This window comes from Nannospalax galili, unplaced genomic scaffold, assembly GCF_000622305.1.
Source record: "Nannospalax galili isolate Female #2095 unplaced genomic scaffold, S.galili_v1.0 scaffold1907, whole genome shotgun sequence".
NCBI classification, from domain to species: domain Eukaryota; kingdom Metazoa; phylum Chordata; class Mammalia; order Rodentia; family Spalacidae; genus Nannospalax; species Nannospalax galili.
This window is the reverse complement of record NW_008357032.1, coordinates 312,874-337,349: the sequence shown is the minus strand read 5'-3', so window position 1 is coordinate 337,349 and position 24,476 is coordinate 312,874. Positions and strand designations below refer to the sequence as shown.

At 38.2% G+C, this 24,476-nt stretch overlaps 1 protein-coding gene across 8 annotated transcripts in view; it reads left to right on the top strand.

Annotated features, from left to right (window-relative positions):
* Tpk1 (thiamin pyrophosphokinase 1) overlaps positions 1-24,476 on the top strand; it is a 372,724-nt gene that overhangs the window by 160,802 nt on the left and 187,446 nt on the right. For all 8 annotated transcript variants that reach the window (XM_017794791.2, XM_008854799.3, XM_029557020.1 and 5 more), the window contains one exon: positions 5,719-5,791. In XM_017794791.2, coding sequence (XP_017650280.1) covers positions 5,719-5,791 — 73 coding nt within the window. The remainder of the gene's footprint in view (positions 1-5,718; positions 5,792-24,476) is intronic.

Here is a 24,476-nt window from a genome sequence, read left to right as displayed (position 1 = left end):
CCCTTCTGGTAAATCTAGTCAGCCAGAGGTCCCTGTTCCAGGAGGGTCAGCTGTTCCTCATCTACGGCAATCCATTGTCAGTATTCCTTTGGATAGAATTGGGGTCTGCTGTTCATTTTTCCAGTAGTATGTTGGGTTACTGTCTGGAAGAGCAAAGGCTAGTAATTTTTTATCAATTAATTTTATAACCTGCCCTTTTACTGAAAGTATTAATAATTTCATTTCTAAGAGTTTTCTGGTGACATTTTTGATATCTCTTAGGTATAATACCATATCATCTGCAAAAAGGGATATGTTGATCTCTTCTTTTCCAATTAGTACTCTTTTAATTTCCTTCTCTTGTCGTATTGCTCTAGCAAGAATTTCAAGAATTATATTGAAAAGGAGTGGAGATATGGAAAGCCTTGTCTGGTACCTGATTTTAATCGGAATGGTTCCAGTTTTTCTCCATTTAGAATGATGTTGACTGTGGGTTTGTTGTATATAGCTTTAATTATGTTGAGTTATATTCCTGACAGTCCAATTCCCTCTAGAACTTTTAACATAAATAATGCCTAAGTAGTTTAAAAAAAACAGAGGGAATCATATTAGTCCAACAACCTAAGGACAAAGTACACACATAATATCTTTTAGGTTTTTAAATTTAATAGCAAATAGGTTTTTAAAATATTCCCCTATAATGTTCTGGATATTTTTGTTGTCTGTTGCCATGTTTCCCCTCATCTCTGATTTTGTTGATTTGGAGTTGCTCTTTCTTTCTTTTGGTTAGCTGGGCTAACATCTGCCTATATTGTTCATCTTTTCAAAGAACCAGCTCTTGGATTTGTTGATTCATTGCATTGTTTTCTGTTTCCATTTCATTAATTTCTGCTCTGATTTTTGTTATTTCTTCTTGTCTGCTGGATTTTGGTTTCATTTGCTGTGCCTTTCAAGTGTATTGAGTTGCAATGTAAGTTGGTGTTCTTTCCGATTTTTTTAATGAAGGCAGTTAGACCTATAAACTTCCCTTTTAGGACTGCTTTTAAAGTGTCACAGAGGTTTTGTACTTTTCATTCAATTCCGGGAATACCTTTCTTTCTTTCTTAATTTCTCCTTTTACAGATTCATCATTCAGAAATGGGTTGTTTAATCTCCATGAGCTCGTGTAGTTTCTAGGGCTTCTTCCAGTGTTGATTTTAAGCTTTATGGCATTGTGTTCTGACAGAATGCATGGAATTATTTCAGTTTATCTGTATTTGTTAAGACTAGTTTTGTGCTACAGTATGTGGTGGATTTTGGAGAAAGTTCCATGATGTGCTGAATGCCCGTGGTGTGCTGAATGCAGCATTTATTCTTTGGTGCTTGGGTGGAATATTTGGTAGATGTCTCTTAGGCCCATTTGATGTATGGTATTGCTCAATTTAGATGTCTCTCTGTTTATTCTTTGACCCATTGACCTGTCTAATGGAGACAATGGGGTATTGAAGTCCCTTACTATTAGTGGGTTGGGATTAATTTGTATCTTAAAGTCCTGTAGTACTATTTTTATGAAGGTGAGTGCACCAGTGTTTGGTGCACATATGTCCATATTGTAGTATCTTCTTGGTTAAATGTTCCTTTGATCAGAATGAAATGAACCTCCTTATCTCTTCTGATTGGTTTTAATTTGAAGTCTGTTTTGTCAGATGTTTGAATTGCAACTCCTGCTTGTTTCTTAGCACTATTTGCTCAGGATATTTTTTTTCCTTTCTTTTACTTTAAGGTAGTGCTTGTCCTTGAAGGTGAGATGGGTTTCTTGCAGACAACAAAAAGATTTTTTTTCCTAATCCATTCAACTAGCCTTCTGACTGGGGAGTTCAGTCCTTTGATATTTAAGTTATTATTAGATGTTATTATTATTATATATTGGTTCCCATCCTTTTAATTTCTGTTGCATTCTTGGTCTTTGTGTTTCCACAGTTATACCTTCATTTAGTTCCTTTCTGTTGCCTCGTGGGTATAGTCTTTCCTTTCTTCAGCTCTTTGTATTGCTTCAAGAATTCTCTGAAAGGCTAGTTTTGTGGACTTGAATTCTTTCAACCTATTTATGTCATGGAAGATTTTTCTTTCACCTCCAAATATGATAGACATTTTTGATGGGTAATGTAATCTCAGTTGACGCCTATGGACATTTAGAAGTGGAAATACTTTGGTTCAGGCTCTTCTGGCTTTCATAGTTTGCATTGAAAAGTCAGCTGTGATTCTGATGGGTTTTTCTTTATATGTGACTTGTTTTTCTTTTCCAGCTTTCAGGATTCTCTCTTTGTTCTGTACCTTTAGTGTTTTTACTGTGATGTACCATGGGGAGTTTCTTTACTGGTTCTAGTTGGTGTTCTATGTGCTTCTTGTATTTAAATGGGCATGTCTTTCTTTAATTTGGGAAATTATCTTCTATGATCCTCTTGAAGATTTGGTCAACACCATTATCCTGAGAGTCTTCCACTATGTCTAAGATGTGTAAATTTGGTCTTTTCATGGTGACCCACATTTCCTGCATATTCCATTCCTGTGTTTTTTATTTTTTTAAATTCATAAACCTTACTCAAGTGGTCCAGTTCTTCAATTTGATCATTCAGCCTTGATATTCTGTTTTCCATCTCATTCATTTTATTGGTGAGGCTTTCTCCTATCACTTCTAATTGACTTACTGTTTCACTTCCTTCTTCATTTCAGCCTGAGTTTTTTTTCATCATTTCTCTTTTGTGAATTCTGTCAGATGTTTATCCCTTTTAGTTCTTTGATTTGTTTGTGTGTTCTTTAAATTAGTTGAGTTCTTTGATCATGTTTACAATTGTTCTTTTAAATTCTGTGTCCTGGGTTATCTCTGGGGGTTCTCACTGTAGAACTCTTCTATGGGATTGTTGGTGTTTGATAGGGCATATTATTTGGGTTTTTCATATTATTTTTTCATTGTGATTTTGGAATATGGATTTATTTTTGTAATTATTTATTTAATAACCACATAATTAGAAGAATCATTTCAGTACAACAGCATTGACATATTCAATAACAATTTCCAGAGCAAAGATGCATCACTTTCAAAATTAGCTGTAAATTTTAGGTTCACAGTGGATTAATTCAGTTATACAATATTGTTCTCAGAATAAACCCTATAAGTCATAAAATTGAATGAGGTTTTAATCTTTTAAAAAGATCTTCATTTCACTTTAAAATATACTGTTTGATACAGAAAAACCCATTTTTAATGCAACTAACACTTAGAGTTTGCACATGCATCTCTATTCACTATATAACTGATTACCAGTCATGGTGGATTACTTTCTGAGATCCTTGGCACTTCAGCATGGATATAAAGTCATCAGGTAGATTTCAGTGGTAGTGTTTTTCACATCTACTAATTAACATATGGATTTCTTCGGTTGTTTGTGGTTCTGGTGTGAGACTCAAGCCTTCCCTTGTTGAGGTGAAGTCTGTTTCTGTTTGTGTACTTGGTGTGCCTTGGTTGTTTTCTTATTGGCTATGAAAAGCTTGTTCTCAGCTTCATGGTCTCCCTTTTGATTTTATTTTGGAAGGACCAGGTGACTATAGATAGCTACTGAGGAGTTCTGACAGAGGCCCAAGTCAGGAGACTCAGATGTTCTCAGGCATCCTCCTAAAATCTGGGAGCCTCTAGCCAGCAGGCATAGCATAATTTGGGAAGTTTGTTAGGCAGAAGCTGGATTCAGGTGATCTCAGGCAGTCTGCCAAAGTCTGGCTCCTACTAAAGGGCAGGAAGCCTAGCCCTGCAGCAGTGAGAGGGGCTGAAGATGGTCCTAATGTAGCGGGATGGGCACTGGGCAATTTAAAGAGCTCACCAACATGTGGAGCTAAGAGGGTAATCCAGAGACCTGGGGTGCTAAGAGCAAAAGGTGCCCATGCCCAAGGCTAGAAGGAGAATATGTGGGGTTGGGGTGTGTGCAGTTGCTCAGGCTGTAGAGGAGTCACAGCTCAGTTGGCGGGATCATACGTACCAGGGAAGAAGGCTAGTCTTGGGAATTCAAGGCAAGTTGCCCGTGGGGACAGCCTGTGAAGGCTCTAACAAACTAATCTGAAAAATTGAGCTGGTCTGAGTGCAGAGGATCAGGATGCAATTGGCTGGTCAGAGTAAGAGGATAGTCCAGAAATCTGGGATGCTAAGAGCAAAAGTGGGCCTGTGCCCAAGGCTAGAAGGAGAACAGGATGTGGAGTTGGGAAGATTGGAGTTGCTTAGGCTGTAGGGAAGTCCTTGAGTCGTATTTCTAAAGGCACATTTGCTCTGGTCTTGGCCTAGGTACTGAGAGCTCACTCAGTTGCATCTGCTGGTAGTTGCACATCCATATGTGAAGAATGGAAAATACATTTCTTTTCTCTGCTTGCTAAGTGGAAGATGTCAGCTATGTTTTTCCCTTCTTGGAAGGTCTCCTTGGAAATTCTATGGAACTGCTCTTAACCTTTTGGTTTATGAATAGAATCTCTCCAAGAGCCACATGATCCCCTAGGTATTAGTTTTTTGTTTTTTTTTTTTTTTGACCTAGACTTTCTTTAGAATCTGAGGCTTCCTCTCTTTCCACATGCAATACCTACAGAAGTAATGTTCTGGTCTCTCTGCAACTAATGACCTAGTCAATTTGCTAACAGTTTAGCTTTCTTGGGCCAGTCTTACAGTAGCGTTCTTATTTCTTTAAATCAGAGAACTAATTAAATAAATGGATATTGATCTAATTGCCCTGTTATGTGAATGGTAGAATATTTTTGTAGGAAGTTACGCCTGAGTATTTCCATTTTCATCATATACATTCTTCGGGCTCAGGAGGTTCAGCGTTGTTTTCCCCTGTAGCACTAGAAACCCAGGGATATTTTATCTCTCCACATTTAATGGTTTTAAGTGAGGCAGAGAAATTCCACCAGCTCATGTAAATGCTTTTGCAAAAATAATAAATGATGACATAAAATAGAGTTAGAGTTTTTAAAAATTAACGATGAAAAAAATCCTAGCAGGAAAGGGAATGAAGGTAATTTTCAATATCACAAGAAAATCCACATCTGAGAATCTCTCCCTGCATATAACCTAGAGTTCTTTTTAAAATTTTTATTTATTTCCTCATTTATTTGTGTCAGTACTCATGGCATGCCACCCATGTGGACATAGAGACTTGTTGGAGGCAGTCCTCTTCTCTTACCACATGGGTCCCGAGACTGAGTTCAGGCCAGCAAGCACCGTTAAGTACTGAGTCATCTATGCTGGTCCTAAAACTTGGGGTTTTTATGAGCTTTTTAAACTACCCAGAAGACTCTTGTTTCTAGAAATATGTCAATTATTTGGAAATCGTCTTTGAGATTTGTCCTATGCAGATCTGTTGAAAGTTCCAGATCCTTGGAAGAATGAAATGTTAAGATCTGTATTAGTGAAGAGAAGTTGCTAAGGAAGGAAGTGTGGTTGTGTTAGGGTCTTTGGATTAGGATGCCTTGGAAAACCCAGCTATCATTGATATTCATTTGTTCAGAACAGTCAATACAGACCTCCTGAGTTGAGTTTGTTGGGTGTGGGGCATTTACTTCAGTCATAGTGTATTGGAATAAGGGATGTGCACATGACATGTTACTCGCCTTGGTGGTTTGTTTCTGTGTTTCTGTGCATTTGTTATCTCCCTGGACATTACAGCTGTAGTTTTAAACTTTAATTGTCAGGCTAGTTGACTTACATGGTACTGTTTCTTTCAGCTTTCTGCCTGAATTCATCAGTGGGGACTTTGATTCAATTAGACTGGAAGTCAAAGAGTACTACAGTGTGAAGGTATCTCATACACTTTTATATTCAAGATCTTGCTGGTGTGATTGTTTTTCTTGTGTTCTTTCTGGTGTTCTGGGACCGTGGGTATGGCTTGAGAAATTCATCTTTTGTTACTTTTTTTTATTGTAGAAATTATAATATACATTAAAATATGTCTTAAAATGGCAAAGGAAAATACAGTATTGGAGAAATTCTGTTACCAGCAGATAGACATTAATTAGTCCCTTATGCACATATGCTTCATATGTGTTTAATATGTTTCTCATTTATGGAGACATGTTGAATAACCTATTGCCACTTAATATCCTCATTAGTTATATATTTTTCACAAATAATTTTTATTCTTATTCAATGAATGGGCTGTATTAATATTTGACTTAACCAATTCCTAAATGGTGCTTTTCAGGGATGAGCACTCTGGAGCCTCTTGTTTTCCCCACATTGGCCAGTCGTGGGTTTCTGTATTAATCACCATCTGTTGGATCAGGATTGTGCTGGATAGCTTTAGTGTCAACTTGACACCCCTGGGTTGAGGGAGCCTCAATTGGGAAATTGCCTCCATTGGACTGACCTGTGGCCATGTCTTTGGGGCATCTTCTTGATTGCTGTGTGATGTGGGAGGGCCCAGCCCACTGTGGGTGGTGCCACCCCTGGGCAGGTGGGACTGTGTTGCACAAGAAAGCAGGCTGAGCAGCATCTAGGGGAGCAAGCCAGTAAGCAGCATTTCTCCATGGCCTGTGCTCCAGCTCCTGCCTCCAGGTTCTTGCCTGAATTCCTACCTTGGACTCCCTGATGAACTGTGACCTGGGATATATAAGCTGAATAAACCCTTTCCTCCCCAAGTTGGTAGTGGTCAGAGTATTTTGTCACAGCAATGGAGAAACAAACTAGAATAGAAATTGGTACCAGAGAGTGGGGCATTGCTGTGACAGACCCTACCTTGGTGTTTTTAGGAGGATTGTGGAAGTGTTTTGACCTTTGGGCTGGAAAAGCCACTGAGTACTTAGAGTTTGTTGCTGTGGAGCTTAGAACAGTTATGTTGAAAGAGTTGTGGATGATGGAGGGCTGGCTTATGAAGCTTCAAAGGGAAGCAGAGACTATCAGGGCTGTTTATATCATATTTTGAATTGAAATCTGTGGCTTCTGGTCAGCTGGGGCTGAAGAATCAGCTATGATTAAGAAGAGACCAGAACCTGAAGTAAAACCTTTGCTTTACTGGGACAGTTGATGCTGGTTAGCTGGGGCTAAAAATCAGCTGTAAGTAACAAAAGACCAACATTACTGTGCTGAAATCTTCTGGGAAGTATTTCCTTAGGGTCTGCTCACAGAAGCTGTGGTCAAGAGGAGACCTAAGCCTCCATCTCTAGCTGAAAGCAGGACTCGGTAATGTGTAAGAGTCTCCTACATGGTTCTGATGTTGAAAGCATGAAGGGGTCACAGAGAGCCACTGGGGCTTGGCACTTGAGAGGCCAGGAAAGGCCATAGGTGAAAGTGCAGCTTCAGTTGCAGTGAAGACCCCAGGATTGAGGGAGTCATGGAGAGAATCTGAGGCTTTGCACCCCAAGAGGCAAGAAGAGGCCATTGGTGAAGGTGTAGCCTCAGTTTCATTGGAGACCCCAGCCTTTTGCAGATGCCAGGACCATGGGACAACCACCAAAGGCAGTGGCAGGTGTGGAATAGAGCTGGCCTGGGTCTGTGAGACAAGCTGTGTATGCTGTGGAGGGCAGTCAGAGAGGTATAACTGCCAGAACCCTTTGGAGCCTAGAAGATTGTGAGTGAATCCTAGATGTCCAGCCTTGAGCAATTTTGCTGGACTTTGGTTTTGCTCAGGTTTGCCTGATGCTTCCCCTTTGAAATAAGACAGTACTTGTTTTTGGATTTTACAGAAGGCCACCCACAGTTAAGAGACTTTCAAAAGACTATGGCCTTTTAAGTGTTTGGATTTTTTAAGGAATGTGGGGCTTTTAAGGTTGTCCCATCTTATGCTGTGATATTAACATCATATCTTGGGGATAAGAATTGGAAAGGTTATGGTTTAATTGTGATGTGTTTGTGTCAAGTTGACAAGGGGTCAATTGTGCTGGATAGCGTTAGTGTCAACTTGACACACCTGGGTTGAGGGAGCCTCAATTGGGGAATTGCCTCCATTGGACTGGCCTGTGGACATGCCTGTGGGGCATCTTCTTGACTGTTGTGTGCCCCTGGGCAGGTGGGCCTGTGTTACATAAGAAAGCAGGCTGAGCAGAGGCCAGGGAAGCAAGCCAATAAACAGCATTCCTCCCTGGCCTGTGCTCCAGCTCCTGCCTCCAGGTTCTTGCCCTGAGTTCCTACCTTGGGCTCCCTGATGAACTGTGACCCTGGGATATGTAAGCTGAATGAACTCGTTCCTACCCAAGTTGGTACTGGTCAGAGTATTTTGTCACAGCAATGGAGAAACAAGCTAGAACAATCAGGAACCTTCTCTGGTGAGAGTTGAGAGTAAAGTTGTATCTGTTTTCTGACATTGTAAATTCTACTAAAAATGTCTTTGCAAATGAGTTTTTGAAAAGGTGCATAATGTTGTGCACTTAGAATTTTAGAATCAAAGGTTTTTTTTCTTTTTTAATTTGATTTTTAAAAAATTGTATGTTTGCGTATGTGTCAGTGCACATGAGCGCACATGCCCAAGGAGGTGTCAGATCCCCTTAGAGCTGGAATTATAGGCAGTTGTGAGCGCCTTGTATAGGTGCTAGGACTCTAGCCTGGGTCCCCTGCAAGAGTGAATTTTTTCAGTTTTCATATAATATAATTTGATGGTATATAGATTCCCTTCCCTTTCATCACCTCCCCATGTTGCCCCCCACTTTAATGTACATGTATATAACACCTACAGAGCCTAATCTGAGTTCTCAGACACCCAAGTTAACTTACCAAGAATCCCATGCTTGAAAGAGACCATGTCTCCCCTCCCAGCTCCCATTGCTTTCCAAAAGTTCCTTAGGTTGGGTTGGGATTTTTTACCCACTTCCCCATGTCTCTGCTGGGATTTTGTCTGGTTTGAGCTTACATAGGACTTGCATATGTTGTCACCATTGCTGTGAGTTCATATGAGGAACAAACCAGCTGTCTGAAAAACTCTGTTTCCTTGTGGTCATCCACTACTTCAGAGTCTTGCAATCTTTCTGCCCACTCTTCCACAATGATCCCTGAACCTTGAGAGATGGATTTGTTATAGGTGTCCTTTTTGGGGAAAAGCACTCTGCAGCCTCTTGTTTTCTGCATATTGGCTAGTTGTGGGTTTCTGTATTAATCACCATCTGTTGCATAAGGAAGCTTCTCTGGTGAGGGTTGAGAGATGCATTAATCTATGGGTACAATAAGTCATAAGGAGTCACTTAAATACTATAACTAGAAGGAAAAAAAAAAACAAACAACAACAAATGCTGAGAAGGATGTGGAGAAAGGGGAACTCTTTATCCACTGCAGGTGGCAGTGCAAACTGGTGCAGGCACTATGGAAATCTGGTGGAGATTCCTCAAAAAGCTCAAAATTGATGTACCATATGACCCAGCCATACGACTCTTGGACATATACCCTACTATAGAAATACCTGTTCATTTATGTTCATTGCTGCCTTTTCTAAATAATAGCCAGGATTTGGAAACAACCTATATCTCCATCAACTGATGATTAGATAATGAAGGTATGGTATGTATATACAATGGAATATTCAATTCTTTAAAAATTTAAGAAATTCATAGTTAAATTGATGGAATTGGAAACAGTCATCCTGAGTGAGGTAACCCAGACCCAGAAAGGCAATGTTCTCTCTCATAGCTCGATGCTACCTTTGAAATCTTAGATGTGCATGCACGTTTCAATCTGAAAGCCCAGAGAAGCCAAGAAACTAAAAAATTGCCATGGGTTGCGGGTGGAGGCTTCCTGGGAGAGGTGGGAGAATGTAGTGATATGAAGGGGGAAAAGGAGACATTAGAGTAGGAAAGGTTAAACAAGATGGGGATGGGTGAGCAGGGCAGAGGGGGGAGGACAGAAAAAGCCACTTGGAAACCTGTCATTATAGAAGTTTCTTAAAGCATATACATATTTATTATGAAAAGATGTTAAAAGGAGTTACCCTGTAACAGGGGAATGTTACCCCTTGTAGACCTCATAGGCTAATAACAACAACAAAACAATCTCAGTGCCGGGAATGGACTCTCTCTCTAGAAGCCACTAACCAGGGGTCCCATAGATCCTCAAACAGTACTGACCTTTGCCCTCGCTCTTGGTTACCTCCCAAAACTTGATTGTAAGACCCTATTGCTGAGGGAAAACATACATAAGCTACGGAACAAGCAAGGAGAAATCAAGCTGGTGCTGACTTCAAAGTTTCATGTCTATTGGCTAGCTTTCACAGTATTGGAAAATGCTGTACATGCTACCAGACGGGGAAAAAAAAAATCAGTCATCAACCTTACCCAAGTGTGAATCCTGTGAACTAGAACAACTGGCCTGGCAAGATATACCCACTGGTGCAATACTGTCACAAATATTATGGGAGTAAAACCAATCACTCTGTATTTGGATTTAAGGTCCACTTTATAGGATGAAGCCAATACCTGACATTGATGCCAGGCTGAGGAACCAGAGGCTAGACAGGTCACAGGACATAGGGGAGAGCCCAGTACTAGTTTTCTACTAACAGTACCTACTCTTAACTGCTGGGCTATCTTTCCAGCCCCAGAATCAAAGTTTTCTTAAACTCTTGTTGCTTTTCCTGAATAAAATTATCCATTACAAGCTTGATTAATAATAGCCTTTTTGTCACTGTTGTACAAATTGTCAGATTCCTCTCCACTTAAAAACATAAAAGAAGTAATTGGGGTGATAGAATCTCATAGTACTGAATTAAAGTAATTACTAATTAAAGGTTTCACATGTTTTAGAAGACAATGCAGATTTTTTTAAAGGGAAAATTATAGCAATAGCAGTTCGTCTAGCTACAGTGTCATCACCTGTTTTCTCAACCAGCACAGGTGAGTCACACATGTTTTTAAAGGAAAAGTAGGGACTGAGATCATAAAATAAATTCCTTATAAGGCTCAGGGAGAGATGCAATCCATTTTAATTGGAGAGGAAACCTTTCACTCAGAAAAAAAAAGTAAGAGAAAGGAAAGGGAAAGAAAACAGAAGGAGAAAGAAGGGAAGACAAAAGGGCATGGGTGTAAAGCCAGGCTGGTGTGATGTGCAAATTCTGGGATTGGCAGGGAATGCAGATCTGTGCCAGTCCCATCTGCCCACCAGCTGATCAGACCTTCTTTCAGCAAATGAAGACAGTTCCCAAGTCAGTGTTTGATATTCATGCTCAATTACTTCAACACTGGCATGTTCCTATTCATTCCCCACAGCCTCACTTCTCATTAACTGCATCCCTCAGCCTCATTCAGATGGAGTCCTGGCCTTGCTTACAATGCAGAGTTTTGCAAATGCATAGGTATTAATCATATTTTCAGGAGCAGAACAAACAGAAGGAGAGATAGGGACCAGCATAGTCAAAAACAGGTTGTAGATGTAGTCAGATATGACACATCTCCCTTTTTCTTAGTGATGGTGGCTGCCAGATTTGGAAATACCAGTCTGATCATACTGTACAGGATGTATAAATGAGGGAAGCCAGCTTATTAAAGATTTCTGGATGCATTAAAATTGAGGGTCAGTGGTAAAGGAAAATTTTCAGTTAATACTGTCAGTTTATTTCTCTTGTATTTCTTGTTTTGCTTGTTTTTAATCTTAAAAACTCATTCATTTTTAAGATTCTGTTTTAAAAGTAACATTTACTATAAGTTCAATATTATATAACTGTATTAATTCAATAGAGAACCTAAAAATTTTATAGCCACTTTTGAAAGAGATGTATCTTTGCTCTGGAAACTGTTATTGAGTATGTTAAAGCTGTAATGAAATGCTTCTTCTAAAATTTTTTTAATTATATAAAAAAGTAACATTTAGTCATACCTTCTCATCTCTCAACTGCATAGTTCTAGGCAGACAGAGTCTAATCCATTTTTTTCCTGTGTTCTGAGTGTTGAACTCTCTGCTATTGAACTTTCAGGGCATGCTCCTAGAGGGCACAGAGGTGTCCTTCATATAGTTAATGTGGCCCAAAGGGTGCACCCAGAGTATTTGGCTGTAGTGTTAATAATGATGATAATTACAAGTTAATGCAACGTTGCACACGATTCCTGTAAGGCATTATCTCCAACTTGAACAGTCTTTGAGCTTCTCTTTCACAAATGAAAGGAAGGTATCTTCTCCTTTACATGCATCTGGTCACCAACCTGGTCTATGTTTTCAGTAAAGCTGAGACTCTAGTGAAGAAAGTAAACTACAGAAGAAATCTACAGTGTTAAAATTCTGCTGAAATTATAAAGTAATCATGGAGCCAACATTAACCATGCATTGTTGAGCTTTGCAGAGGGTATACAAGGTCTTGTGTATTGAGTCTTTCTTGCAGGGAGCTACACAACCTTTTGACTTTCCCTTTTGTCTGTTTGCCTTAGTCCTTCCTGCCTGGCTTACTACAGTTAATTTAGAATGAGCAATGTCTCTTATGATGCTTTCCTCAATCATTTGTTTTAAGTTTATTTCTTTGTTGTTTGCTTTTGTTTTTATTTATTTATTTTTTTCATTTTCTAGGTGATTCAGAGTTTCCTTGATTTAAGGCTAAAATAATCTATTTCCTTCTTTGAATTTTTGTCATCCATCATGTGCACAAACATTTTGTTTCCTTAGAACTTTAGAAAGTATGCTACCCCATTGCTGGGTAGCCTGTGGACCTTCACTGAATGCAGGTGAGGGAATTTAAAGCCTATTTCCTTAATATTTAGGTGGTCGAGGAGCTAATTGCAGTATTTAGCTAATGCCTTTCAATGTTACAAAATAATAGTGTTTTCTATAAGTGTCAGTATTTAGGATGAGATGTAAAAAATTCACAAACATAATAATAAATATATAGCATCATTTAAAACATGATAAAAAATTGAACAGTACCTTACCACAATTTCATGACAGAAATCAGTCAGAAAGTTCAGTGACGTCAATAAAATGGCTCCTTATCTCTGACAACCTGATGATTAATGCCCATGTTTTCTGTGAAAGAAATGGAGTCTCAGTGGCTCCTGACCAAGGAGCAGACAGCTGTTCCTTGCAGAGGTTCATTTGCATCTTTGGGAATGGCATTGTCCCGGCATCACCAGCAGTATGATGAGTCTGTGTGTGACTTTACCTTCACATTTCCAATTCCCTTTTCTCCAGTCAGGGAAAGGGTCCGAGAATTGAGCCAGACTCAAAATGACTAAAACCTAAGAGACTGATAAATAGTTCGGTTACCTAAATAGGGTTGAACTGGCATAGATCACTGAAGAATGGAGGTGGTTGTTAGTAGGAACTTAGCAAGGATACAGGTAAGTGAATGTAGGTTTCTTTATGTTATGAATGAGTATTTGGGCTTTTCAGAAAGTTTTGTGATGAACAAACACCATGTTCTAGACAGAAAAGTAAAATGGTCATAGTTATAACTCAAGAATGGGACTCTAAGTACAATCTCTAATTTTATTGTCCTGGAAGAACATTGTACAGTAAGAAGACAGTGATCACAAATACTGGGACATACCACCTAGACTGTAGATATGCAGTTGCAAAGACAAGGCTTGTCGAGGCCAATCTTAAGTGGTAAGTCCAGCAGAAAGGCCAACTTGATGTGAAACATCAGCTTTCTCCTGCAGAGATAACAAGATTATTTTAGGCCACCAGAGCGTTCTGGAGCTAAAGTAAAGGGAGCCAGGATAGAAATCCAGGCAGGCTGTCATTTCTTGCCTTTCCTTACATCTTTTTCTGAATTGGGAAATATAAGATTACTTTAAAGAAAATTATATGAATTATTTAGGCAGAAATGTTTTTTTATTAAACTAATGTTTCTTGATTGATTTTTCTTATTGTCAGTATTGCTGCTGGGGTCATGTACCAAATTTTAAACTCTATTTTCAGCAAGCATAGAAAGAACATTTAAAGTTTTAAATATTTATTTTATTTTATGTGTTATGAGTGTTATTGCCTTCATGTATGTAAGCGCACCCATGCCATGCAATGCCTGCAGAAGTCAGAAGAAGGCATCAGATCCCCTGTAACTGGAGTTACAGAAGGTTTTTTATCTGCCATGTGGATGCTGGGAATCGAACCTGGGTCCTCTGCAAAAGCAGTCAGTGCTCTTAGCCAGTGAGCCATCTGTCTAGCCTCAGCATCTAAACTTTTAAAATGTGTTCCCTTTTATAAATGTAAAATGCTACAATTAAATAAGAGAACAGAAGTTGGCTAGTTGGTTTACACCACACCACAGTATCTACATTAGCATGTTTCCTTTATAGTTTAGAAAATGAGATTTGGATTTAAATACAACTCTCCATAAAAGTCATCAGAAACTGGTTTCTAGTGGACAATTGAGTAGAATATTTGATTTTTTCACAAATAGGTTACTGATGCTAAGCAGTGCTTTGTAACTTAATTGCAATTGAAGAGTGAGGGCACTGGTCCCAACTGATGAAATGGGGAGAGTAAGAAGCAAAATGGGGACTAGGTCAGTATGTGTCAGATAAGTGATCCTGAGAGCGTACTTTTAGTTTTTGATAAGTAATAGAACGTTTGTTTGAACTGTGAAAATTATTTCTAAGTTGTTCCATAGATGAAAATCTTACTGCCACATGTAAAAATCAGTCATGTTTTATGGCCCTTGGTCTCTTGCATTCCTGTAGTAATTCAAACAATGATTTATATGTAGAAATCTTCCAGTTATACTAACATGCTATTCCAAGCTGGCAGTAGTTTCTTTTACCTTCTAAAAATATTTGCTTATGAGCTTTGTAATGTCTGTTTCTCATTCATGCTGGTTTTTTAAAAAATTTCTCATCAGTTCATTTACATAACTATAATTTATAAATATAATTGTAATCCACCATCAGAATCATTTAGAATGATTTGAATTTGACAAAGCTTTGGGTCCAGTTCCATTTAAATTTCACTGAATATCTCCTGTTAAAAATGTCTGCACTTATCTCTTTAATCTCATGAATATTATTATTTTCACTCTTACTGGTATCTACTTTTCAGTTCTTCCTACTCACATGCCTATAAATTTTGGGCATGATAAAACAAATTAATTTAGAGAACATGGTAAACTGGACCTCTAGAAATTAGCACAATTGACCATTATGTAAGAGTACTAAATTATAAACACAAAGGTCAATGCCATTCATTTGTATATCTCTTTTAAAAAGATGGAAACAAAACAAGGCAAACAAATTCTGAGCACAGCAAATCTGTAGGCTTAGGCATGAACACTAATTAGCATATGCTACGATATAAAGCTGTTGCTGAGGGAATTATAGACAGGCAGCTTCCATTGATGGTGACTGACAGGTTCCTCACTTTACATTCCTGGAACTGGCTGCCTAACCTTTATTAGCATCTCACCAAGGGGATGATGAGACTGCCAGGGGAACGTCATGTGAAAGTATCTCTGAATATGCCTTAATTCCTATGCTTGCTTCAATCATGGCCCTTTCAAATTGAATTGATTGCCATCTATATTTCTTGAAATCTGTTTTATTTGAATTGATTTACCACCCTTAAGGAATTTAGGAAGGAAGCGCCTTTGCCCTTTACTTGTATGTCCTTCCAGATGAGGTGCACATGGTCCCTCGATGCCTGCCTTCCCTCCTCAATCTTGTATTGCGTATACTATTTCTCTTTCCTCAGTCACCATGCAGAGGAGAACTACTCTGTCTTTCCTCTCCATTCATCACCCAGAGGTTTCAGTTATTTCATCCTTTGTACTGTTTGTGGTGTTAATATAAACAATTCTATCATGATTTCCCTCTTCATTCATGCTAACAGGTGACCTTGTGAAACTCCAAACTCGTGGCCATTCATCTTGGCATCCTTAGACATTGGAAGAAGCCCAGCGCAGTTCATGTACAACAGGATATTCCATTAGAACCAGAGCAGCAAAGCATGGGTCCTGCATGATACTTCACATAAAAGAGACTTTTATGTGGTTATGTGACTTTGTGAAGTTTGACACTGCATTTGTCTCTACTGGAACCCCACAGTGAACAGTGTCATTTTAAATAAGCCTGGCAGAAGTAGAAATTTACCTTAATAGTTCTCAAATGTATTTCACCCCAGAATGTCTACCTATTACCTAGAAACACCTCTTCTTCCATATTGGTTTCCAAAGAGGTAAAAATGTACCTGGATCTATGTAGCAGCTTGCTAGAGCTGTTAATCTCCATCTTACAGATAAATGAGAATGCAAAAAGCTAAGTGACTTGCCCAAGGTAACATAGCTAGGAAGTATTTGTAGGGCTCAAGCTGATGGTGTGTCCCCAGGAGCCATGCTTTTCTCTAAACTCTATGCCATAATCCTCTATCATAAGGAGTGGTTTCTGAGAACAAGCAAAGATTCTGTGTTCAACAAGTGCTATAGTGGGTCTTCTTTTATCTGTACAAGTATTTAAGTTTTCATTTACTCAGTTCTTTCTTTGCTAAATACTTGTAGGTAACAAGTATCAGTGCCCATGAATATCTTCTGTATTTCAGCTCCATTTCCACCTCTATCATGCTCCTTCTGGAGACGATTAGAGGGGAGCCTGAGGAAGGAGCCAGTTTTTTTCTGCTGTGTGTGCAGTGCTTCAAAGGAATGGTTTTAGACTAGTAGCATGTGTCGGCTCAGGGTGCAGGACAAGGTAACACAGCTCTTCCTTCATTTCCTCATCAAATACAGTTTTTCTACCTCACTTTCAGGGTTTTCAATCACCACACCGCTCTGTGACAAATGAGGTGTTGTATCAGGAAGGTCATTAGAGACTTTGTCCAAAAGTTTACCAGAAGTTCATCACATAGGCACTCTGGCTTTCTGTATAATATGCCCTTCAAACTCAGAAGAGATAGGTGCTCAGCATAGACCACATTATTTGCATGAAGTCTGATCACAGTCAGCCCCTTACTTACTAAAGAGTGCTGTCTGTCTCTGGAGAGAACTGTTGATTGAACAGGTTTCTGAATGCCAGCAGGTCCTTCTGAAGTAGGCTCTTTTGAGGGCAGCAGCTGCAAGCCTGCCATGAAAACTTTTTTTTTCCCCCTGTGGTCACAGAATTCTGTCTGTGCTTTGAGGAGGGAAGCAATCAGTCATTTAAAACCCTATATTATTCTAAAGATACTTGACTTCCATTAACAGAGAGGTGATTTTCTTGTTTGAAATGCTGTAACTTTCATTTAATTCCTTGTTGTAAGGAAAAGTTGTCTTATAACACACAGGGCTGTTGAGGTGATACTTGATTAGCATTTCTTTATATCTGGGATCAAATACAGAATTTCTGCAGATTTAAATTGGGTGTCTTTTTAAAAAAATAATAAATATTTTATTTTTTTATTTTTAAACTTATTTAATAACCACATGATTAGAAGAAGCATTTCATTATGGTTTTAACATATTCAATAACAATTTCCAGAGCAAAGATACATCTCTTTCAAAAGTGGCTGTAAGTTTTTAGGTTCACAGTTGAATTAATACAGTTATACAATATTGAACTCAGTATAAACCCTATAAGACATAAAGTTGAATGAAGTTTTCTTCTTTTGCATACCATCTAGAAAACCTGATAGAGAATACTAGGCTGTTATAGGCCACCTGCTACTTTGAGTTTTTAAAGAGTTGAATCATGAGACATTCTTGTTCAAGAAATTATTGTTTCTAGAATGTCATTTGGTGATTTACAAAGAAAAAACTTTTTAGTGTAAGTAAAAATGCTTGTAGTGGCTGGTAATGAACTCAAAGCCTACCACAGTATGCTGTGTATAATTGAAAAGCAAGTAGAAATTGGTTCTCTTGTGATTACATCTCTGCAGGTAAACAAACGGCTTTCATAACTACCAAGACACACAGATCACTTGGCTTCCACTTGGTTTTATATAACTACTGCCATTGTTAGAAAACTTGAGGATATATGAGCTCTAATTTTAAATCTGTGTCTCCAATTATCTATTATTTTGCCCTATGCCTACTGTGTCCTTAATGTAGAAATAGTTTCTAATTATAGAGATCCAGTCAATTCCATTAAATGGATTATTTTGTAATCTATTAAAAATCAAAAAGATGCATTTTGCCAAGGTGCTTGAAAATATCTTTCAGTATATATACTGCTTGCATGCAAGAAGAAAGAGCCCTTTACCGGCACAGGGAAACAGAGTGAATTGGGAATGATCAAGTGTGTAGGAGCTAAAACTGCCAAACTCACTCAAATTCTTATGACCACCTTTTTTGTAAAAAAATCCATATAGACATTCTAATGTGAATGAATAGGAAGCCATATTTCATGTCTCCATAGCCAACATTAAAGACAATTTTTAAAGTTCTTCACCCCCAAGGATTATTAACTTCTGTCATAGTAGCCATTAGCCGCCTGGTCCTCCTTTGGACAAATGCCCTAGCCCTTCTTCATATTCCACAGTTACTGTCCTCTGTCCTTTCTCTTTCATGGAACTCATCGTTCCTTTAAAGAGATTGTCAACAAGAAATGAAATAAGCCAACAAAACTAATTCATAAAAAAATTCTTGATAAAATGTCGTTCCTATGGCTGTTTTAAATATCATACTTACATAATTTGAACAGGATGTACATGGGTACAACTTTCCTAGACATATTCTAGAGATGTAGATCAAGGATCTTAGTAATGTTTTAATCATTTCCCTAGTAATCTCTTCTCTAGAACATAATTCAAATAACGAGCCATGAGCATATTTGAGAGAAATGCTTATCAACCCTGTGCTTAGTATCGAAAGAAAAAAGTAACCACAGGCTCAGAAATGGAAACATCCTAAGTATCTACTAACTGATGAATGGGTGAAGAAAGCAATGCACATATGCACAATAGAATGCCATTTGGCCACTACCAAAGTGAAATCCAGTCAGTTGTGACAGCGTTGATAAAACTAGAGATTTCTGTGTTAAGGGAAACAAACCAAACATGCAAAAGGCAAGTGCTGCATTCTCTTACTCATCTTTAGAATTTAAAACCTTGTCCCATAGATGTTGACAGTGTTAGGATGGTTTCTGAGACTTTTCCCCAGTTAATGACCAGTACTGTATTTCATCTGGAGTTAAGATGTGCCGATGTGTTATTATATAGTACAGTAACTGTTGCTAACAGTCATGTATTGAACATTTCAAAATGAGAGAAAAGATTTTGAAATATTTCACCATAAAGATAGCAAGGATGAAAATGATAAATCTGTAACATTATATAATACATACATGCACTGAGACATCAACTTATCCATTTGTATGTACAAGCCTTATATGTTTTCATATCATCAAAAAGAAAAGTTCGATAGTATAGAGTTAAGAAATAATGATAGTTATTTCGATAGTTAAGAAATCATAAGAAGGTTGTTTTCTTTTAAATTTTTTTATTCTATTAGAAGAAGCATTTCATTACAGCTTTAACATACTCAATAACAGTTCACAGAGCAAAGATACATCTCTTTCAAGAGTGGCTATAAAATTTGTAGGTTCGCTGTTGAATTAATACACTTACACAATATTGAACTCAGTATAAGCCCTGTAAGACAAAATTGAATGAGTTTTTAACCTTGAAAAAAATCTCTATTTCATTTTAAAATATACTGTTTCTTATAAAATGACTCATTGTTTTTGCTAATAACACTGAGCTCTTGGGGCATGTGTCTGTCATCTGTATGTATCTGATTATTACTAGTCATAATCGGTGGCACTCAGATCCTTCGCACCTGTGTATGTCTATAAAGTCTTCGGGTAGATTTCAATGGTAATGTTTATCACCTCTACTAATTAACATGACATAAATTTTTATGCTACCTCCTCAATTTCATTTTTTAAAATTTGTTGATTTTTTATGTGTGTATATCACACAGAACATCCAAAACCATCTTATTCAGCTATATACCCACTTCCCAGATGGCACCCTCCCATAGCCTCCCTCCCCCCACTAGAGCCCTTATACTCTGATATCCCTGCTACTGTCTGCTGTTTTGTTGGCACCCCAGCCATTCCCCACTACTTGTCCATCTGGTGAATCTAGTCAGCCTATCTAGAGGTCTTTGTTTTAGGAAGGTCAGCTCTTCCTCATCTAGCAGCAATCACTTGTCAGTATTCCTTTGGATAAGATTGGGGTCTGCTGTTCATTTTCCCAGTTCTATCCTGGGTACTATCTGGGAGTCCTTTGGGCCAACTTGGCCAAAAACTCAAAAGAAGGTATCTCTTATCTGGCATTGTTGCTTGTTATGCAGCCTTTAGTTATACATATGGACTCCTAAAAAATTATATTAGTCCCTTTAATCTTTGGTTATACTTTCCTTTGGGGTATTTAAGGCCCATACACTTGGCCCAGATAAACCAATTTGTTTTTACTCTTAAGGCCATTTGAGGATCTGTTCCTCAGGGGCCACATAGTCTTGGGAGGAACCCCTGGCTCCTTTCCTTTAATAGTTCCGCCTATGTGAATATAAGACAAAGGTCCTGCTTGACCATGGTTGGCTTCACTTGGAAGCATGGAGGAAACGATTCCTCTGTGTTTACCCTCCTCTTTATAGACTGGACACTGGTTCAAGTCCATCTGGTGGGGACTTCTCTGCCTCATTGATCAAGAGAACAGGTGACCCAACTACAATTACAGGACATTTTGAGAGATGCTCATAGTCCCCTGGAACTAGTCGACCTAGGAGGGCAAGGAGCAAAAACTGTCCATTATGTCCATCTGACCAAATTATTATAGACCTCAAAGTATATCTGTTAAACACCCAAGAAGGTTAGTTCCACCAGTCTGGTACTTTTAATTACTGTGTGCCATGTAGATAAATCTTGGGCAAAGACCAATTGTTCTCAGATAAACCTTGCCTGGACATATTTCTTGATCTGGTATGTATAATTTAAAGTAGGTTGTTGGACTTATATGGGTCCCTCTGGTTTTCAAAACTAGCTAGGCATTGGTTATCTCTCACATTGTCTAACCCCTCCATCATGGTTTCCCCAATTGAGGTGCCCCCATTTTTCCCTTTTCTCCCTTAATAATACCCTTCTCCTATGGTCCTACCTCTCTTGAGCTCCTTCTGTCCCTTTATCCCCTAGGTTCCTTGTATACCCTTCCTTCCCCCCTCCCTTCAACTAACCCAATTTTTATCCATATCTCCTTATTAACGCCTGTTTACTACTGTTCTTCTCTTTCAGGTTCTTTCTATTACTTTACCTCCCTGGTTCCTTTCAATTATCCCAGATCCTGTAGTTATGTCTGGGTACATACTCACTTATCAGGGTTGGGTTCTAGGATCCACATATGAGGGAGAACATAGGTCGATTTTTTTTTCTGCGTCTGTGTTACTTCACTTAGTATAACAGTTTTCTAATTCCATCCATTTACCTGCACATTTCATGATTTCATCTTTCTTTACTGCTAAGTAAAACTCCATCGTATAAATGAACCACATTTTCATTATCTACTCGTCAATTGAGGGACGCTTAGGTTGCTTTCATCTTTTAGCTATTGTGAAAAGAGCAGCAACAAACATGAATGTACAAGTGTTTCTGCAATATGATGAGTTCTTTGGGTATATGCCAAGGAGTGGTATAACTGGGTCAAATGGTAGGTTCATGTATAGTTTTTAAAGAGTTCTCCACACTGCTTTCCATAGGAGTTGAACCAGTTTGCAGCCCCACCAGCAGTGGATGAGGGCTCCCCTTTCCCCACATGCTCTCCAACGTTTGGTATCATTTGTTCTCTTGATCTTAGCCAGTCTAACTGGGTTAAGATGAAATCTTAAAGTGGTTTTAATTTACATTTCCCTGATTATTAGTGATGTTGAACATCTTTTATGATGCTTCTTAGCCATCTTTACTTCGTCTTATGAGAACTCTCTCTTCAGCTCTTTAGCCCAACCTTTAATTGGGTTGCTTCTTGTCTTGATTCTGTTTTTTTGAGTTCGTTGTATGTTATGGATGTTACACCTCTGTCAGATGTGTCTCTGGTGAAGATTTTCTCCCATTCTGTGGGTTTTCTCTTCGCTTCCCTGGTTGCCTCATTTGATGTACAGAAGCTTTTTAGTTTAATGAGGTCCCATTTGTTGATTCTTGACCTTGTTTCCTGAGCATTTGATGCCGGTTTAGAAAATCCTTTCCTACGCCTATATTTGTAGGTTTTTCCCAATGTTTTCTTCTAACAGTTTCAGAGTTTCAGGCTTTACATTCATGTCTTTGATCCATTTGGAACTGACTTTTGTGCAGGGTGAAAGATAGGGGTTTAGTTTCATTCTTCTACAGGTGGAGATCCAGTTTTGCCAGCACCGCTTGCCGAACGTGCTGTCTTTCCTCCAGTTAATCTTCTTGGCCCCTTTGTCAAATATCAGGTGTCTTAAATTGCATGTATTCATATTTGGGTCTTCGATTTTATTCCATTCATCTATGGGTCTATTTTTGTGCCAGTACCATGTTGTTTTTATGACTATAGCTCTGTAAAACAGCTTAAAATCTGGTATAGTAATCCCCCTGGAATTGGTCTCAGTGCTCAGCATTGCTTTGACTATCTGAGGCCATGTGTGCTTCCATATGAATCTTAGGATGGTTTTCTCCAATTCTGTGAAAAATGTCATGGGGATTTTCATTGACATTTCATTGAATCTATAAATGGCTTTTGGTAGGATGATCATTTTCACAATATTAATTCTTCCAGTCCATGGACATGGGAGACCCTTCCATCTTCTGATGTCTTCCTCAATCTCTTTCTTTGAAGATTTAAAATTTTCATTGTACACATCTTTAATATCTTTGGTTAGGCATGTTTATTCCAAGAGATATTTTTTTTGCATCTATTGTGAAGGGGAGTGTTTCCATGTACTCCTTCTCTGATTGCTTGTTATTGGTGTACAGAAAGGTTACAGAATTTTGTAGGTTAATTTTGTAATCTGCCACTTTACTGAACATGTTAATAATTTCTAGGGGTTTTCTGGTAGAATTTTTGGCATCTCTTAGATGTAATATCATATCATCTGCTAAGAGGGATAATTTGATCTATTCTTTTCCCATTATTACTCCTTTCATTTCCTGCTCTTGTCTTATTGCTCTTGCAAGAGTTTCAAGCACTATGTTAAAGAGAAGTGGAGATAGTGGACAGCCTCATCTGGTTCCTGATTTCAATGGAAATGCTTCCAGTTTTTCTCCATTTAGAGTGTTGTTCTCTGTGGGTTTGTTGTAAATGGCTTTAATTATGTTGAGGTATGTTCCCTCCAGTCCAATTGCCTCTAGGACTTTGAACATGTATGCATGTTGAGTTTTGTCAAAGGCCTTCTCTGCATCTATTAAGACGACCATGTGATTCTTGTGTTTGAGCCCATTTATATGATTTATGATGTTTATTGACTTACATATATTGAACTCAACATCCCTGCATCTCTGGAATAAAGCTAACTTGATCATGGTGGATGAACTTCTTGATGTGTGTCTCTATGTGGTTTGCAAGTATTTTGTTGAGAATTTTTGCATCTATGTTCATTAAGGATATGGTTCTATAGTTTTCTTTTTTGATTGTATCTTTATCAGGCTTTGGTATTAGAGTGATGCTGGCTTCATAGAAGGCATTTGAGTTCTCCCTCCATTTTTAGTTTTTTGAATAAATTAAGTAGTATTGGATGTAGATCTTCTTTAAATGTCTGATAGAATTCTGCGGTAAATCCACCTGGTTCTGGGCTTTTTTTAGTCGGGAGGTTTCAAATTACTGTTTCAATTTCTTTTTGTGTTATAGGTCTGTTTAAGCTGTTAATCTCTTCTTGGTTTAGTTTTGGTGGTTCCCATGCCTTACATATCTGTCCATTTCTTTTAGGTTTTCAAATTTAGTAGCATATAGGTTTTTAAAGTAGTCCCTAAATGTTCTGTATCTTTCTGGTGTCTGTTGTGATATTTCCCCTTTCATCTCTGATTTTGTTGATTTGGAGGTGCTCTTTCTATCTTTTGGTTATCTGGGCTAGTGGTCTGCCAATCTTGTTTATCTTTTCAAATAACCACCTCTTGGATTCGTTGATTCTTTGTATATTGTTTTCTTTGTTTCGATTTCATTAATTTCTGCCCTGATTTTTGTTATTTCTTTTTGTCTTCTGGGTTTGGGTTTCAAATGTTGCTTTCCAGGTGTCTTGAGTTGCAATGTAAATCATTTATTTGTGTTCTTTCCAATTTTTTAATGTAGGCACTTACAGCTATAAACTTCCCTCTAAGGACAGCTTTCAGCATGTCCCAGAGATTTTTTTTTTGTGTTGTATTGTCCTTTTCATTTAGTTCCAGGAATACTTTCATTTCTTTCTTAATTTCTCCTTTGACCCAGTCATCATTCAGGAGTGTGTTGTTTAATCTCCATGTGTTCATGTGGGACTAGGGCTTCTTTCGGTGGTGATTTTAAGCTTTATTTCATTGTGGTCTGATAAAATGCATGGAATTATTTCAATCTTTTAATATTTATTGAGGCTTGTTTTGTGCCCAGTGTCTGGTCTATTTTGGAGAATGTTCCATGGGGCACTAAATAGAAAGAATGTCCTTTGGTGCTTGGGTGGAATACTCTGTAGATGTCTGTTAGGTCCATT